The sequence below is a fragment of the Leiobunum rupestre genome, chromosome 7 (assembly GCF_980474605.1).
Source record: "Leiobunum rupestre chromosome 7, qqLeiRupe1.1.hap1, whole genome shotgun sequence".
NCBI classification, from domain to species: domain Eukaryota; kingdom Metazoa; phylum Arthropoda; class Arachnida; order Opiliones; family Sclerosomatidae; genus Leiobunum; species Leiobunum rupestre.
In genome coordinates, this window is record NC_143390.1 from 13,948,317 (window position 1) to 13,967,406 (window position 19,090).

At 34.4% G+C, this 19,090-nt stretch overlaps 1 protein-coding gene across 6 annotated transcripts; it reads left to right on the forward strand.

The window, feature by feature from the left end:
• Positions 1–620: 620 nt before the first annotated feature.
• Pfrx (6-phosphofructo-2-kinase/fructose-2,6-biphosphatase) lies at positions 621–18,749 on the forward strand. 6 transcript variants are annotated; one of them, XM_090154834.1, is made up of 13 exons: positions 622–784; positions 11,200–11,325; positions 11,409–11,505; positions 11,599–11,662; positions 11,740–11,874; positions 12,061–12,244; positions 13,374–13,447; positions 13,513–13,731; positions 13,796–13,900; positions 13,959–14,088; positions 17,288–17,415; positions 17,522–17,582; positions 18,085–18,749. In XM_090154834.1, the coding sequence occupies exons 1-13, from the start codon at positions 712–714 to the stop codon at positions 18,093–18,095; spliced, it is 1,407 nt and encodes a 468-aa protein (XP_090010960.1). In that variant the 5' UTR covers positions 622–711; the 3' UTR covers positions 18,096–18,749. The 6 variants fall into 6 exon arrangements, with proteins under 6 accessions (XP_090010964.1, XP_090010960.1, XP_090010958.1 ...); XM_090154832.1 differs by lacking the exon at positions 18,085–18,749 and adding an exon at positions 17,767–18,051 and having other exon boundaries at positions 623–784; XM_090154835.1 differs by lacking the exons at positions 622–784; positions 18,085–18,749 and adding exons at positions 10,009–10,545; positions 17,767–18,051.
• Positions 18,750–19,090: the final 341 nt, after the last annotated feature.

Consider the following 19,090-nt stretch of genomic DNA (forward strand, 5'->3'; position numbering starts at 1 on the left):
TTGAAATATGTTTTTATATTAATGATTAAGCAATTTTTATTGGAGAGGTTTGATGAAATAGTATTTGAAGATATGATATTATTATAATCTCATTGCCAATTTTTTATCAAATTTTTGCCAACAGATGTTTAAAGCTTTAAGAAATTTAGCAAGATTAACAGTTTTGGCAAGGTTAAATATTAATGATTAAAGTACCACCACTTGAAATAATATTAGTGGTGTCAAGGAGGATTGTTGGGTCTTATCTTTTCTGATGGAATCCCCTTGTTCTTGATTAGAACTTGGTGTGTGGGTGTGGCATTTCTGTAAATTGTAATTGTTTTCGAAGAAGACATTTGAGATAGGAAAGTTTTATTTTTATGCCACTGAAGGGACCGGAAGCTAATCTGGAAAAATACCTATATATCTACATTATATCGAGAGCATTTTCTCGTTTCAAGCACGGACTATGATTCAAGGTCCTCAAGTTAAAAGGGCACCGCTATTTCGGGGGAAGAAAAAATAACAATCGTCGTATCTCGCGCCATCTGTATAGCCGAAGAGGTTTCCCCTTTGCGAGATAATTTCGTGAAGGGGGAGGGGGGACAAAAAAAAACATCTTCCAGTCTGGCGCGACTGGGATTCAACCAATCATGTTTCATAAATGAACCGCGTTTCTCTAGCGAAGGTCTGCTCCGCTTTCAGTTATAAAACTAGGTTTTTTAGTGTGGAATGTCTCTGTCTACTCCAGCGGTGAGAACTAAAAAAATCAGCAATTGCGGAGCGAAACCTTTCCCGATTCGTGGTGAGTACAACAATTTAATTAACCCCGTATTGTAAAGGTAGCCATTTCGCTTTAAACGTATTAGTACGTTAATAAGAGTCATTTGGGTTAAGAATTCAAGGGGAAAATTTCCACGATTTGGTAGTCCTTGGCCTCCTTCGCCTTATGTATTCTCCGGCTTTTTTTTGTTTACATATGCCGGTCTCAGCTTAATAGTCGCTTTAACTGTTAAAACGAGGCCTCATTTAGTTTTAACGGGAAATTCTGCGCCCATTCTACTGGAGCAAAAGAAGGACGCAATACGCTTGCCCAATTTCAAGGGCTTGGTACTGGTACCTAGCTAGGCCTATTCAGCGTTGCGCCGCTGAAAGACCGCTTCCGGTGCAATCAACCCGTCTGGTGGACGGACGGGCCCAGACATAAAAGAAATCCACGATACCGTGTTTTGGAGACGGTTTATTTAAAACTACGGTGTATATATCGAATTATTCAAAATTATATTCGTCATTTGTTAAATAATGAAAAGGATCTTTTCCGTGTGGGTGGGGTTTGTTTTATTAATGTCTGGGTATTCCCCCTTCCCTCATTTACACGCTAGTAGCACGTGCTTTCATTCTCTAGTACGAAAGAGCGCCAAATTTTAACGCCTTCGGTACCTCGGAGACCGCTTCCTTAACCTTTATTTAGTATTTGGCAAAATAACCAAGGTCGTGGCTGCTGTGAGATATTTGATTGTTTTCCCAGTGTATACTACTGCTAACATAGTGCACTGGCTATAATCAAACGTAGATAGATTCGGATTAGATACAGCTATAGTATATTTACCTTTGCTCCTACGCAACATTTTCTCCGATCAATAACGAATTGGTTTTATGTCTACTCGCATCTCTTCGAGGAATACGGTATGCCTATTTTTGTAACCTCATTCTTTTAATCCGATATTTTGCGCCCGGCTCTTAAAACGAATGACGCGATTGGCCATGGTATGCAGTGTTGCCAGACGTACGATAATTATAGTGCAAGTTAATTTTTAGTCCGTACATTAATTTCAATCATGACGTACTATATAGTACACTTTTTTCGATAATTCGTTCTGATTGTACAATAATATTATCCAATTTAGCGGAAAACCAGTTAAAATTCTAACTTTTAATCTTAAGTTTTTTGTTTTGTAAAGATTTTGTATAGGTCCAACTTGATTTAGGCGTTTTGGAAATCCACCGACGAAATTCAAATTTGCCGCCAAATTTCTTGCGCGCGATTTTTTTTCTGAAATCGTAAAGGTTTTGACCTTGGTACTATAATTTGATTTTAAAGGTCTGGTAACGCTTATGGTGTTGTATTATTATTTAACAAGCTGTTTGTAGGCACAGAACGGTGATTGCAGCTTTTTTTTACATCTACGTTTACATTTATGCACTTTTATAGCTTCAGGGGGAAACTTTTAAGGTATTTAGTTTTCAGTAGTACTTCAGTTTGTCCTATGTCCAAGGATTTCCTTGATTCTAGATAAGAAAGAAAAACGAGTGAGTTTTACGTAATGAAGTCCTTGATCGCGTGAGAAAGGTACACGTGAGCAAAGTCAAATGCCACTTGTACGAAATAGGTGAAGCAAGCTGTTTATTAACCAGGCTAACAAAACAGATAAAATTAAACAGAAGTATAATTTTCTCGCTACACTACCATTGTTATTCGCTTGAAACAGGGTTGCCACACGTCAGGGAATTCAATTTTCTCTTGACGCTTTTTGAAGGTGATTTTGCTTTAAATCTATGACCATAGAGATAGAAAAGAAATAGAGGGAAGATTACCGCGTTAAGGCACCCCTGTTTTTGACACGCATGTATGAAAGCGGAGATGGTCAGAATTTGCAACGCCATCTATCTTTCTTTTGTTTACATCAAATGACAGTTGATTTTTCAAAAGGCATAATGTATTTCATTTCTCCGCGCGTCGATGGCACCACGTAATCTGCCCATCTCATGGCTTCCTACATTGGCGAAAAGGGGGTCGGCACTCGCGGTCAACTTCGCCAGATACAATTGTGCCTCTTTCTTTTCTATCTCTATGTCTATGACAAATTGTATGTTTATCATTTATTTCCTTGAAAGTTTGGCCAATTTTTTCAACATTGCAATAACCTTTTTATTTAAATATAAATACATTTAAATTTATTAACTTCTATTAAAAGTAAAATATAAAATAAATATTTTGGTCAGGGAAAATCTCTTAAAATGGTCAGTGAAAACAGGGAATTTGAATCTGAAAATTTTGTGGCAACCCTGTGAAATATGTACTAAGAAAAATTAATTTATAATGGGGAAGGAAACACCTCACGTGGCTCGCTTCGAAAGACGTCAGATTTGGGGAACCAATGAGATACCAGTCTGATTTTATTTTTTAGGGAGAAGAGTTTAGGGTTAGAGGAAACGAGTCTAGGTGGCGTAACGGCGCTAGCTTCTCCGAGGTAGCGCTCATGATCTAGCGTCTGCTACAGCAGGGCCCCCAGAGGTCCTATAATTCCTATAAAATCCTATATATTTTAGCAAAAGTCCTATAAAATCCTGAAATTTTGATATATTGTCCATTTCCAAGATTTAATTCACCAAATATAGATTTTGTTTTTAAATGCATAAAGTTAGTAAATTAAATAACATATCTAGTCCTATAAAATCCTATAATTTTGATATTTTGCACATTTCTAATCCCGCCGCCCACAATTTGTCATTTAAGTGGCTAGATTTAGCTTTAGTATAAATTCCTATATACAAAGTCATTCTAGTCTGTACTTTTGTTATTGTTAACATGGTTAGCTACTAGTATATTTTTGTGATGTGATAAAATTGTCAAATAGTTTCTATTTGTTAAGTGAAAATCAAAGATTTATTTCTAGTGTTGTTAATTTTCCGGAAAAATAAAATGCGGCAAAATTTTCAGAAAATTGAAACATAAATTACTTTTTTAGGGTTTTTAATGTTTTTAACTTTTTATCGATATAAAATGGCTAATATCAGAAAACATACTACAAAACATTAATAGTGTTACATTATTTAAAAAAAAATGTTTAAACTAGTCAAAAGGTTTAGTTTTACTTTTAGATTCGAAAAAATTAGGCAAAAATGCCACTTTATTTAAATTTGCAAACAATATATTAGACTAATCATGGAATGAAATCTTTTTTTTTAATTTTTTTCGGAAAATATACCGGAAAAAAGGCTTCGGTCATTTTCCGGAAACTTTTCACACTTACAACACTATTTATTATGGGGGTTTTTAAATGCATAAAGTTAGTAAATTAAATAGCATATATAGACCTATAAAATCCTATAATTTTAAAAATTGATCTATAAAGTCCTATTTTTCATTTAACAAAATTGAAGATTTGAGTGGGGGCCCTGGCTACAGTCAACTGAGTCAAATTAAAACACTTAAAAGTGATAAGAGCTTTTTTTCTTAAATAAACTTATCAAAACGATGCCCAAATTATATTAAAGTGCAAGTATCCTTATTTCTAGAGTCAAATTTACGAATAACGATGAGGAAAAACTAATAGCGTCTGCTTTAGCCGCTACCTAGAAATGTAGACAAGATGACGGCCGTGACTCTTAGACATGGAATGATGGGGAGGAAAGTGGGATGACGTTAGCCAACCTAGCCTTGCATTATAGTTAGGATGACGCAGGGCCCCAAGAGGTCCTAAAATTCCTATAAAATCCTATATTTTCAAAAATGTCCTATAACATCCTATATTTTTAGCAAAATCCCCCAAAAGTCCTATAAAATCCTATAATTTTGATATTTTGCCCGAGGGGCAGGTCACTTCCTTGATTAACGACGCACCCATCGAAAGATTAAATCCGATTTAATCATGATTATTTTGATTAAATTCAATTAAATCAATATTATGTTGATTAAATCACGTTTAATCAATAATTAGTGGGTTTAAATCTGATTTAATCATGATTAAATCTGATTAAAATAAATAAATCCTGATTGAGACCATTAAATCGTGATTAGTATGATTAACTCGTGATAACAAATTATAACGAGAATCAGATTGATTATAATTGTACGTGATTAGAACGAGCTGATTAGAATTATCAAAAATTAAATAGGGGGAGAAAGTCTGGCACTTGGGTCCAACCGCACGACGTCTTATTTGAGGGGTAAAATTTTTGGGCTTCGGCAATGACTTCCCCCTCGCCTCTTTACAAGGACACAAAGGTATCGGTTGTACTCCGCCACGTTGATAAATAGTTCTCTATAAATACGTGAATATTAAACTTTTGCTTTCGATAATTTGGTTAATTTAGTTCCTAAATAAAGTAGATATATGTTGGAAACTAAAATGCGACATTTTAAAAATAATAACACGACTTTTGAAAAGTAATAAACCGTCACTAGAATAACGCTCACTTAAATCTTGGAGAGCGTGGCGCCATCTAAGAGCAGAGATCGGGACTAATTGGTAAATCTACGATGTTAAGGCCTAACAATTTGCAAGATTAACTGAAATAATAGCTATAGCTACGAGCTTTTTTTTGTTTATTTTACAATTGATATAGTAATTATTAATTAAAATCAACCGTTATCGAAGGAAATAATGGTCAGCATTTGACAGAGAGACCATTTGAAATCGCGAGGCGGTGACATGGTTGCCAGGGAATAAAATTCAAAATTTTCATCTTGAGCGCGGACCGGAATACCACAAATGCACTACTTCGCGCGTAATGCGCTATCCTTATTGGTTAGAAATATCACGTGATGACTAGCTCTTCAAAAAGGGTGTTAAGCATGGTGGAAGGTAAAATATGAAGGCAGTGATAGACTTTCTCCCCCTATTTACTTTTGGAATTATTATTTCGCATTTATCGCGCACGATAAAATCTCGATTCGACCGTTTATATTGATTAAATCGTGATTAAAATGATTAAATCTGATTAAAATGATCAAATCCTGATTAAAAAGATTAGATCGTGATTCGAATAATTAAATCTCGTTTAAATCGTTATTAAAGTGATTAAATCGTGATTAGATTTTTAATCTTGATAACCCTGATTTAATCACGATTACCCTGATTTAATCATTTTACTATGATTAAGACGCACCCAAAATGGAAGTGACCTGCCCCTCGATTTTGCCCATTTCAAATCCAACCACTCAGATAAATTAAAGACAGTCTCAGATAATCTGTACACCGAGTTCGTGCATTTAGCACTGTTAAAGGTACATATTTTCAGAGTTCCCGAGTTCCATTTAGCACTGTCAAAGGTACGGCAGTGTACACCGAGTTCGCAGTGTCTTACCCCTCGAGATTTAGCTATAGGATAAATTATATAAGAGGGTTAATTAAACTAAAGAAAGTTTAATTAACAAACGACACCTGTGTATGATGTAAGATAAAAAAGAGTAAAACTACTTTAGTTACACAGTAAAAACTTTTTAACGCGCTACAAAGAGCGAACGACTGATGATGCCTCCGTATGCGATGGCGAAACTAGTCGTTCGCTCTTTGTAGCGCGTTAAAATTTTTAAAATTTTATTAAAAGTTTTTACTGTGTAACTAAAGTAGTTTTACTCTTTTTTATCTTATAGGATAAATTCCTATACCAAATCATTCTAGTCTATACTTTTGTTATTGTTAACATGGTTAGCTACTAGTATATTTTTGCGATAAAATGGTTAAATAGTTTCTATTTTTTAAGTGAAATAGATATGGATTTTGTTTTTAAATGCATATAGTCTTATAATATCCTATATTTTGTAAAAATAGTCCTATAAAGTTCTATATTTTTTGAAATATAATCCTATTTTTCCTTTAAAAAATTGAAGATTTGAGTGGGGACCCTGGATGACGTCAGCCTTGCATCATAGTTAGGATGTCGTCAGCCTTACGTCATCCTATCTACTGCGGAAGTATCGATGAATTTTGGGGGTGCCTTGGGTATTAGACTAGCTGATTATTATTATTATTTTATTTTCGGTTAGGGAATGGATCGAAAGGTAACCTAGAGCTGGGGAATGGTTTTTCAATGTGGTGGCATTGAGAAATTTGCCCAATGGAATGGGAATAGTTGAGAGACAAATTTTTGCAACGGGAATGGTATGGGAATGGAATTTTCTCAACAAGAATGGTATGTGAATGGATTTTTCAACGGGAATGGTATGTGAATGGAATTTTTCAACGGGAATGGTATGAGAATGGAATTTTCTCAACGGGAATGGTATGTGAATGGAATTTTTCAACGGGAATGGTATGGGAATTAAATTTTTTCAACGGGAATGGAGATTTTTTTCTAACGGGAATGGGCATGAATGTTAAAGTTTCTACATCAAATGCAGCTCACTAGTTGATGTCTCTTGTTTCCGTAAAAGAACACATTTTTTTGTGTAATTCGAGGTGCCCACAGGAAAGTTCTAAAAACGCTATAGGGAAAATGATAGTAAAAGTGGAAAATTAAGGTAAACGTTTGTTGAAATTATACTAAAATATAGCTTTTAAATATTTATGAAGTGAAAACATGCACTTCTTTAAGGAAAATTTAGCTTTCAATTATTTGTGAAGTAAAAACACATTTTTTCTAAGGAAAATTTTGTAAAATAATTGGTCGAGCAAACCATTTCGCTTGTACAAAACTGACGATATTTTGTTCTGAATGTTTTACATTTATGTAGTGTTTGATTACCATAAAAATTAAAAACACATAATGGAAACATGATAAGTAAGAAGAGATGGGAAAATAATTACATTGCTCTTAGTGTTAGGTAACATGAGACTTAATAGCGGTAGCTTTATTCCGTTTGATCCGTTACCTCCTATGTCTCCGGTTATAAATTGTCTACTATTAATTTTCTATTGCAAACAATTAAATATTTGAGTAGGTGATAAGAAAGTTTTGATAGGGTCGCTTTTAAAATTAAGGGATTACCTTTTTTTGTTTTTAGCTATGTTGGAATCGCGTTGAAGGTTGGGAAAACACTTTATTGCTCTTTTTACGGACAGATGGCGGGATTGTCTCTGTTTAGGTTCAACATAGGCCATAGAATCTTTCGTAAAATTGGTTTGGGGGAGATAACTTATCTATTTTCAAACTAATGGTTTATGCGCCGCGTTTTAAAAATCTTTGTTCTAAATAATTTCATTTATAGAAATACCGATTACAGATGAGTAATAAATTATTGTAAACTCTAAACTGCCGGATTTTTTTTTTATAATTGTGACGGGTGGGACAATACAGTCCGCTCGTCCATTTGATTAATCAGGTGCGAGATATGTGCTACGGCCACGCCAACGGGGGGATACTTAGGGATAGGGTTGGGACACCCGTGGCGGAAGTATGACAACCACCCGTTGGGGGATTAGTGGTCGTCCTCACACGGCCTTCCACAAACTCTGCCTCCCGGACGCCTGGGATTACAGGAGTGAGCCACTACTCCCGGCAACTCGGATTTTCATCTGCTAAGTAAACGCTCCTAGATTTATCGACTGCTTAGCAGACGAATATGAACAAATTTATGACATTCTCGCGTTGGCCGCCACGTAGCTTATGTAAACTGAAACGACAGTTAATTTTTTATACTGAAATTTGTATGAAAAATACATAGGACGCGTAAAGGTAAAGGATGAACCTCCACGTTAAAAAGTTGCGAACACCAAATTGGGATATTACAGGGTAGTTCAAATTCTAACCACAGATGGCGATGGCGCATTGTAAAGTCATCTACATTAAAAAAAACATCCGGGAAGTGGGAAATAAAATTCCGGAAACTTGGCATACGCGTGTAGTTTATTTGAAATAAATCGCATTTTTTTCACATTAAACAAAATCAGAATGAAGTGAGACAATGAATTGTTAATTATTCGCTTCAGTAAACTTAATGTCACCATATGTAACATAATTACTCATAAGTATGCCTCTGTATAATATTTCCATTGAAAAAAATTCAATGAGACCTTGTTTCACGCGGAACATACAATGAGCGGACCCAAAAGTGTAAAAATGCTTATAATCCTTGCGCTATTGAAAAGGTTACCATGGAAATGAAATCACGTGATCGTGAGGCACGAGCTAAACTTGACATGGGCAAAGCCAGAAACGCGCGAGGGATTCTCACTAACTTCCGTTTCCCATAAGTAAAGGTGATGACGCGTATTTCGTTACGGAGTTGTAAGTGACATAATTTACGTCAAATCCCGTGAACAAGGTTTCATTAACGAAAATGCTTTTATGGCATACTTATGAGTGATTATGTTACATATGATGTCACATATAGTCATAGTTTCTACGACGACTACTTTTAAGCTTGAATCACAACCGCTGTTGCTGTTGGAGAGTTGATATTTTTGTAGGCCAAAGATAGACCAAGTTGGGTGGATCGTCGGAAAGTTTCGCACCTGTAGCCAGTGGCGTAGCTGATGGTCCGCAGGGCCCGCGGTGCGGGGGAGCCTCGAGCTTCGGAGGGGAGCCCCGCTAACCATAAAAAAAATAAAAAGGGGGGCCTCATAGAGATTTTTGCGGGGGGGGGGGGGCTCTGAGTTCTCAGCTACTGCACTGCCTGTAGCTAGAAAAAACTGCCAGAGCTGGCTCAACAGTTGATTATTTAGAAATAACTGATAGCGAAGGGAGTCGAAACGGGTTATATTTATAAACTTTTGACATTCTATTGAGGCCAAAACGGGAGCTAGATTTAAGAGGCTTAATTTGCGCAGACTCTCAGTCGCTCCAAAATCAGTTGACGTCAAAAAATGTATTTTAACTAGTTTTGTGAGTTTTAAAAGGCCAAGTGTGACGTTCTCTAGGCGTACATTGTATATAATATAAAATAGCTCTATAGATATATTTCTTATCACAATTTGCTGATCAGAATAACCCGCAAGACGGCTAGACCAGATAAAAAAGTGATTACCATTTTGCGCTCTTTTTGTATTAAGTCTTGTTATAAAAGCACCTTTTCGCGTTCTCTGATTGGTTGCCCGGAGCGAGCCTCCAAAGTTTAACGGCGGAGGGCTTTCGCGGACTCCGCCTCTTTTCGGCGCTTTTGGCAAATAACGGCAGTTGTTTCTAACGTTGATTCTTTTTTGGCGCAACCGACCAAAAGGAGGAAAAAGATTCTGCCGTTTACATTTTCCACGCAAAATTAAAAGGAAGGAAGGTGGAAAAACCTGCCAAAAAGGCAGTAGTCTCTATCCCCGCGCACGGAGAAGCGTTAATGGTGAAATATTCTTCAGTTGGACGACGCGTTCCCGCGTTGGATCCACTATCTTTTATTAAATACTTTCCCGGATTTTTGAACGGAGCTAAATAGTTTTATCGTTAAAGTCTTCAGACTTTTGGCAAGATAAGGAAAAGTCGCCTGATTGCATTTCGGCTATTTTTTTTTCGTATGAGTTTTTACCCAGTTGCAACGCGACATTTAACCCCTCCCCCTTTCCTCCCAAAGTTCCGCTTAGAGCTTCCATCAAAATCTATTTCGGTAACTTTTAACAGTAAATATTAGTTTGGTTCGGTTGTTGCTGTTTCGAGCTACGAAAATCCTGCATATTTATTTTCCCAAATGCGTTTAATTTTGACGTAAGCCTCGGTAAAAGATTGCGGTTACTTCCAAACACATTTCTGTTGTCTCCATTCGTCGTTGTTGGTTTTTGATCCAGTCGTGTTTTTTGCCCTTCTGTATATTTTGGTTTTGCACTGCCGGACTGTAACACTCACTCAGCTTCGCCATGCTTGTCGATTGGCACGTTGTAAACGCTCATTCTTTGATGAAGAGAGTTGTGAAATTGGGTGAGATAGATAATTTCATTGATTATATAAGCTTAATTTAGTGACGATAGCATTATCAGAAGAGATTATTTGGGTGACCCTTTAAAGGGTTTAGCTTCCTAAGAGTTTTCCTCATTTGATATTCATTTTTAATACAAGTTAAATGTCTTGAGAATAACTTATATTTATTAGATTTGCTATTTTTAGGCTCAAAGCTGCAAACTAAAAATAGTTTGAGATTGGGTTTTTTTGCCCATTGACATAAAACCACTAGCATTTAAACATTTAATTTAATCAGAGCCAAAGAGGTCACCATCCTAAGACTTTGTGTTAAGTTTTACTGTGGCTATCAGATAATGTTAAAGTAGCGTTTAGTTTTCATTTCAGTTGGAAAACTGACGTGTGATTTTTTTCTGTCTAAACTCTGCTATTTCCAAGTAATTTCAGCCTTCTCAATTAATTTATGCAACAGTTATACAACGTTTTTCACTGTCATTTTATAAATGGCTCATGAACAACATATTGGGACAATGCCAGAAAGTTAATTGACCTTAAATTCCTTACCAAATACGTGTTAATTGAGAGCAAAATAAGTCTATTCTCCATTAAGTTTTTTAATTCTACTCTTAATATTTGACTGTAAAATTTGTGGGCTTATACTTATTTTTGTTTCAGGGGATCGTACCAATTATGTTAATCTTCCACATGTTATTGCTATGGTAGGTCTGCCCGCAAGAGGCAAGACCTACATTGCGAAGAAATTGACTCGTTATTTAAATTGGATTGGGATCAACACTAGAGGTTTGATTATTTTCCTCTTGTCACTTTCGCTTTTCATATTCAGGAAGTGTGTCTAATTGCACGCTGTAACTTTAAAACTATAGTATTCAATGTTGGGGAGTATAGGCGACAAGCCACTGAAGCATACAAAAGCCATGAATTCTTTCATCCGCAAAATAAGCAAGCCATGGCTATTAGAAAGTACGCATTGTGTAATTTTCAATTTAAAATAATTTTTGTTTCTAAATTAAATCAAGTATGTTAATATATTTCATGTTTTTTCCGCACTATCAGTAAAGTGGCTATGGACGCGTTGGAAGATATGTGTAGATGGCTCGAATCTGGGGGAGAAGTTGCTGTAATTAACCCAAATTTAATACATTTGAAAAATATTTTGTTTAATACCTTTAAAACATATTCATCACAATCTCTCAGGTCTATGACGCAACGAACACTACTTACGAAAGACGCCAGTTGATATACAATATTGTCTGTGAGAAATTTGGCTTCAAACTTTTCTTCGTAGAATCCCATTGCGACGACCCTGAAATTGTGGCAGCCAATATCAAGGTTAGTCATTTGTCTGTTCAGACAATAGAAAAAATAGCAGCTGATTATCTTTGAGCTACTTCAAGGAACACTTTGATAACAGATATCTTGTCAGTCTTTATATTGCATCAATTTCTAGGGCCTTTTGAAATACACCGATTATCTATTCTATATCAGTCTGATGTGGGGATTTAATTATGTTTACAGGAGGTCAAAATACATAGTCCCGACTACAAAGATATGAATAAGGAGGCAGCCTTAACTGATTTCATCCAAAGAATCGAGCATTATAAATTGACCTATCAGACGTTGGACGAAGTGAATGAAAAGAACTACTCGTATATGAAGATTTTCAACGCGGGGGAAAAAGTTCTGGTTCATCGTCATGAAGGTGCACTTTCCAGTTATTTAGGAAGAAAATTGCCCTCACTTAAAATTAATGCGGGCGCTAGTCAGTCAGATTATAGTTACACTAGTAAGTAGTTATAGTGAGCCATTTTTGGCTTGAGCCTCACCTTCTTTTGAGGAAAACGACGCTGAGCTCGCTATTCTGCTTTGAATCTGCTTGTTTTGGCAGCTTTTTATTTAGTTTTTGAACTTAGCTTTTATGTTTAATTTTCTAAGTGTCCTAGGAAATGACTTATCTCTATCAAAGAGCAGATAATTGATTGATCTGACCAGTTTATTTAAAAACTGGTGGTCACTCGTCCTTGGAACCAGTTTATTAATTGGAATAAACTCACTGGTAGGGCTGTGCGATTAGTGGTTTTAGGCAATCGAGTCTGTTATAGAGTATCAATTGTTTTTCCGTGTATTCGAGTTGAGTACTTGAATATGGGGAAACTTTCTTTTATTCGAGTCGAGTAACTAAAAATAAACTAATATTTTTAACGTGTCGGGTTATCGAGGACTTGATTAGGAGCTGGTTTTATTCAAGTAATTAGGAAATTAAATTTAAAAGGAGTAGAAAGTAACTTTCAATGTTGAAAAATATTCCTTTAATTTAAATGAACCATAGTTTCCACAACTTTTAGCACTGTTTATTGCCCCCAAAAGTTGTGAGAACCCCTCTTGGAACTTTGAAGCAACGAGGATAGAAAAACAAATACTTGGCGAGTTTAGAGAGCAGCTTCTTCGTGTAATTGGGTACCTAAATATGCAATTTTTTGGTACTCGGTTAGAGTACTCAACCTCATAAGAGTCAAGAGTACTCGCACAGCCCTACTCACTGGTACTAGATAATAGTTGAGAAAATCTTTTTTTCCAAACCTGTTTAGTGTTAGTATCAGTAGTAATTGAAAGAATCTTATTCAAATTTACAAGTTTTACTCCAATATTACTCATTTACTTTTGGTAATACCACCTAAATTTTAAGCTAAGTCTTAATTTTTTTTGATTTATGTATGGTTTAAATTTTTATATACTTATGGCAATAACCAATATCCGATTTTTTGTGTTAGTTTTTTGAGGAACTGCAATAATTTTCCTTATAAAATTAACGCTAATAAATTATATCATAGGTCATATACAGTGCAGGATTGTCTACTATTTGATGAATATTCATATCATTCCACGCTCTATTTATTTAACTAGAGTAAGTTTCAATTTGTCAACGAAATATTTTGGCAGTCTTGTACTCATTTCAATTGTCTCTTAAAGCACGGGGAAAGTGTATTTAACCTTCAAGGTAAAATTGGTGGCGATTCGGATCTTTCTGAAAGAGGATGGGAGTATTCTAGGACTTTAGCTAAGTATATTTCGGAGCAAAACATCCCTAGATTAAGGGTTTGGACAAGTCATATGAAACGAACTATTCAAACTGCCGAGAAAATAGAAGCTCCTCAAGAAACATGGAAGGCTTTGAATGAAATAGATGCTGTAAGATGTCTAATTAATGCGAAACAAATGATTTTTTTTATTGTACTTATTCTTAATCTCAAAGGGCATCTGTGAGGAAATGACTTACGAGGAAATTCAAGAGAAATTTCCAGAAGAGTTCGCAGCGCGAGATGAATCTAAATTCAGCTATCGATATCCAAGAGGAGAGGTGAATATCGAAATCTTTTAGTGTCTGCTATAATTTATACAATATGTACTTTATGTAGAGCTATGAGGATTTGGTATCACGTTTGGAACCAGTTATAATGGAACTGGAAAGACAAGAAAATGTGTTGGTTGTGGCTCATCAGGCTGTCTTGCGGTGTCTTCTCGCCTATTTCATGGACAAAAACTCGGGTAAGTTTTATCTCGTTTATACCAATTTACCGGAGTTAAGTGATAGTTAGTTGAAAATTGTTCAAATTTGTGACTCTAACATTGTTATCTCAGAGCAGAGCAAATGTTTAACAAGTCTTAAAAAGCTTTATTTAAGAAAAAGTTATATTTATTATCTAGGATAATTATATTATTAATGTAATGATCTAATACCAGAAGTAAATGAACCAAAGTTATTAGAATTTACCTGAAAACTGGAAGGCATTTTCCTTATGGAAATCTAGTTAAAACGAAGCTGATGTACAGCCCTGTAGTGTTTAACTCATGGATATTAATCACGCTTGGTTAGTTAATCTACTATTTTGTTCATACTTAAGAGTTATTCGATTAAAAGTTACAAAGGTCTGCCTCGCAGGATGATTGAATCAAGAGTTCCTATCTAGTCCCCTTAACTGGGGTAGAAGCAGATCTTCCCCCCTTTTCAGGTGATAGGCTTAGGACACCATCTATACTAATGTTAGTTCTATATTTGCATGCATATACAACAAGCCCCATCTACTCCTACAATAAATTGCTCTAGAGAATTGTGGGTACTATATTTCCTATGTAAATGCTGTATATATTTCTTTGATTTAAGCACGCGCTTTAAAAGTACGTGAAAAATTGTCAGTGTGCATTTGGAAATTATGTAAAGACAGGCATCATGTCAAAATCACGTGTTATTTTATCCATTGAAATGTAACTTAAGCCTAACAATGGGTAACACTAGTATAGTGCTTAGCTGTTTTCTACGAGAGATGGTAGGAGGCGATAGTAAAACTTAGGCTCGATGGCCACTTAGCACGTGAATTTTTAAAGGATGCTTTAAAATATGTTTCCATAAGGGAAACGTCTCTGACATGGCCAATATAGCGGTCTGATAACTTCGGTTCATTTACTTCTGCTAATACTGAAAGGTATATTGTGAAAAACCCTAGCTAATTTTGGTTTTTGAATGTCACGTATCTCAACTTGCTGAACTTTTGCTCTCAGATGGTGTATAATGATCTTAAATTGAGAATACTATATTTTCTTTTTATAATTGAAAGTTTTGCAAGAATTATTTCTTAATACTGTATGGCCACAGCTTTGAACAATTTTAGACTGAATGAGTTTTATTTACGTAATATATAGACACTGATTGCATGGTTTGGAAATGCAACTGGGTTAAAGAGATTTAACAAGGATTGCGTAGAATATTTATTGGCAATTGTTCCCTATCCCCAAAAAAGAAAATATAATACATTTACCCACCTGCCTCTTGAAATTAATTGGTCTGCCTTGAACATTTTTTCATAGTTGTACTTGTACATTGTAGTATTAGATTATATCAGAAGTATATAATTACGTTTAAAAGAGAAGTATCCACCTTAGCCATAAAAGTTTTAAATGTAGAGCTTTCGCAGATTTTAAGCTATTTTCAATTGGTCTGCATTTTTCTCAAACCGTGGAAACTTAACCAAATTGTGGATCAAAATATAAAGCTTATATTACTCCACTTAATGATGGAAAATGGAAATATTATATCACATAAGCTATTTACAAGAATGTATTTATTTATACTCAGGGTATAAATAAATACATTCTTGCTATTTAATATTTACTTTATTATATTTTTGCAATGTAATGGTTTGGTACTTGGAACTATTTTATTTTTTCAAAATTTATTTAGAATCTGCGAAGGTACATGTTTCAAACAAATAAACATGAGCACTCCTTCTCTGAAATTTGGATTATAAACTTCTGGTTATATATTATATTCTGAGCTAGAGACCTTGACAAACTTGATTCTCAGCAACCAAGAATAACAATCTTTAAATAGAATTTAAAAAAAGTTGTATTCTTGAATTGTGAAATCGGTTTTGTTCATTTTCAAAATCTTTCATACATGCCTTGCCTATTTTTCCTTGAATATTTTTTTCTTTTTCCCCTTTTTCATCCCTTCCAATTTTTTTCTTCATTTTAAACCGAACGATCATTTTAAATCTGCTAAAAATAACCCCATCTTTAAATGTAAATTAAACTGGGGCTATTTGCGTAGACGAACTTTGTTCCTTACCAATTCCGCTACACAAGATTCTCAAGTTGACCACTTCGGGAGATGGGGGAACTTTAGAGGAAATTCAAATACCCATTGCTGGTGTTGAAGACCCTAGACTTCTATAACTCAATTAGTAGTTCCTTCGCAAGTTTGCTTTTTACTAGAGTATGGTTTTCACAGTTTAGCTGCTATTTAAATTGTGTATCCAGTGATATTTTACACATTGTAAAGCTCAAAAAAACGTTTAATTTTTATCAAAAACATGCTTTCTTGAAAGACTAGTTCACCATTTCAAGCTGAGGTTAAATCTCAAAGCACACAATTTAATTTTTGCACACTGTAATCCATCCATTTAAATTAGCGATTTTGAGTATTTTCTATTTATTTTTGGTTCTTGGTAATACTCTATACATCACAAAATACGTAAAAGATAAGTAAAACTTAAGTGATATTTTACTACTGTAGAATCAGTTCACAATATTCTTTGTTTGCCCAAATATCCAACTATATATAGGAGCTAAAATATTAAATTAATACATACAATATTAAAAAGAAAGCATGTACAAATTTATTACTATTTTGCTTATAAGACTAAAACACTTCACATTTTTTTGCCAAAAAGGTTTATACATTAAATTACATCACATGAAACTATTTGCAGTTTAAGTCTTAAGAAGCAAAATTGTAAGCAGCCCAGAAAATGTTTTGATATAAACAATTAAATTTTATCAGTAATTTTTTTATACATGTAATCTCATACGTATTTTTTAGAACTTATTTACTTGTATTAATGATGTTGTTAAATCTTGATATTTTAAGATTTAAATTAGTTACATACTCGTTTTTTTGTAGATATTTTAATAGATTTATATCTGTTAAATAATTGTGCAATTTGTCAAGGTGTAAATATTTCTAGTGTTAGGTCATTTCTTTGTTAAGTCATTACTCGTAAATTTAAATAAATTATTATTAGTTAATGAAAGACAGAGTTTATTCGTTCGCAAGTGCTTCTAGGCAAATTTCAACAATTCAGTTGGACGTACAAAGATTTAAATCATTTCCTCCTATTTTTTAAATCCATTCTCTCTGCTCCTTAAACCTTGGTATTTTTTGGTCCCTTCTTTCACTCCTTCCTTCTAGATGAGTTACCGTATCTCAGAGTGCCGCTACATTGTGTCCTAAAGCTGACACCAGTTGCGTATGGCTGCGAGTTGGAATTTCTGAAGTTGCCTATTACAGCTGTAGACACTCACCGTGACAAGCCACCTGTAAGTTTTAATTTTCATTTTCAACAAAATTTACTGTTGCGCTTTACTTTTATAAGGGGTTAATTGTATATTTTCTGCTGCAATAAAATAAGACTTAATTTGTTAGGTACCCTCATCTATAGTCCACGTGAATGGTCATATCTTGGAAAATGAAATGAATCATATTGGTAATTAAGTTTGTTACGGGATTCCCATATTATTTTACCCCAAAATCTCACCTTAATTGTGGAATTATTAAAAATCCCCCATTAACATTTGCATGATTTTAGCCCTTGAGTTAGCATGCTTTGGTAATTTCCGTATTTATATTCATGGGTAATGTAGGTGTATAATAACTTTGTGGTTTTCCAGATACCAGGTGCAATTGATGAAAAATTCAAGAATATACAATAATTTTAACATAACAATTTTTTTGTTGATACTTAAATGGGGTTTTATTTATCCGATGACTAGGCCTCAAAACCGACTTTTTTAAATGAATTTCTAGTCGTATTTCTTATATATTCGGTATTAATTTAATTTTACGTTTCCTTCCTCAACCCTTTAAAAAAAAATGTGAACTATAAGCAGGTATAAATATTTTGTGAAACCTTATTAGATTGTAAGAAAGTACTTTTTTAAATATACGTAAAATAAAAATCCTTTTCTTTTTCTTTTCATGGCTATTAGAATGTGGGTAAAGATCGTTCTCGGGAGGACGCTTTGTTAACAGTACCACCCCATTACTGACTTGTCTGCTCCGTGTTTGTAAAGAAAATGCTTTTATTGTTTACCAAAGTTGTGCGCATTTACAGGACGTTTCCATCACTCGTGTTATTTTAAACAGTTCCTAGCAATATTTTTTAAGCGTTTTACAAATTTATTTTATACTAATGGTTTTTGTTTTTTTAAACGCATTAAGAATTTGGGGTTTTTGATATAAAAATCTATACAAATTGTACAACCGTAATTATTATTTCAAAAAGGCAAGAGAAAATCGTGGCACAAGTATGGCGTGATATAATATGCTATTAATCTTGTTGAAATTTTTATACAGTTCAATAATTCTTATTGGGGTTTTACACTGGGTTTTTAGACAGTTATAATTGTAATTTTTAGTTTATATACTTTTTTGTAAAACTTTTTTGGTTCATTGGCCTTTTCACGTGAAATTTGTGTTAATACATAGAAGTACAAATTATCTTAGAAATGAAAGTAGTCCAAATTATAGTTATGTATCGTAATGTGCGCTGTTGGTAAAACTTGTGGATTCCCAAAATAGCTCAAATTTGTGTATATAAATATATTTAATAGTTTTTCAATGTTAGAAATAAAGATAAGTTTTTAAATTTTAATATATTGTACTTGGAACAAATGTCGTTCTATAGGCCCCAGCGTGTTCAAACCCATATTGAATATTGTAAGGAATAATCGCATCATCGATTTATTGTTCCATTTGCGTGCTCTGATTTGCCCCGACCAATTTTAGCGGGTGTGATTTAAAGGGCCACAGATAAGTTTGCCTGTTAAAGGTTGAGCTATATAATCGCGTGTTTTGTAAAGCGAGAATGCTCTGGAATCAACTTTTTTGCAGGTTCCAATGTTAAATGTTATGTAGCGTTTTCCATTTGACTCCGATCAACTTTCTCGTGTTCAATTTCTCTCTCTCGGGCGCTCCGAGATTGCCGAAAACCGA

Excerpts from the sequence above, each read along its gene's own strand:
- Pfrx (XM_090154832.1), top strand. The coding sequence starts at position 712 with ATGTCTCTGTCTACTCCAGCGGTGAGAACTAAAAAAATCAGCAATTGC. Across the intron at positions 11,326-11,408 it reads GATTGGGATCAACACTAGAG|TATTCAATGTTGGGGAGTAT; the intron begins GTTTGATTATTT and ends TTAAAACTATAG. Across the intron at positions 13,448-13,512 it reads GCTCTATTTATTTAACTAGA|CACGGGGAAAGTGTATTTAA; the intron begins GTAAGTTTCAAT and ends TGTCTCTTAAAG.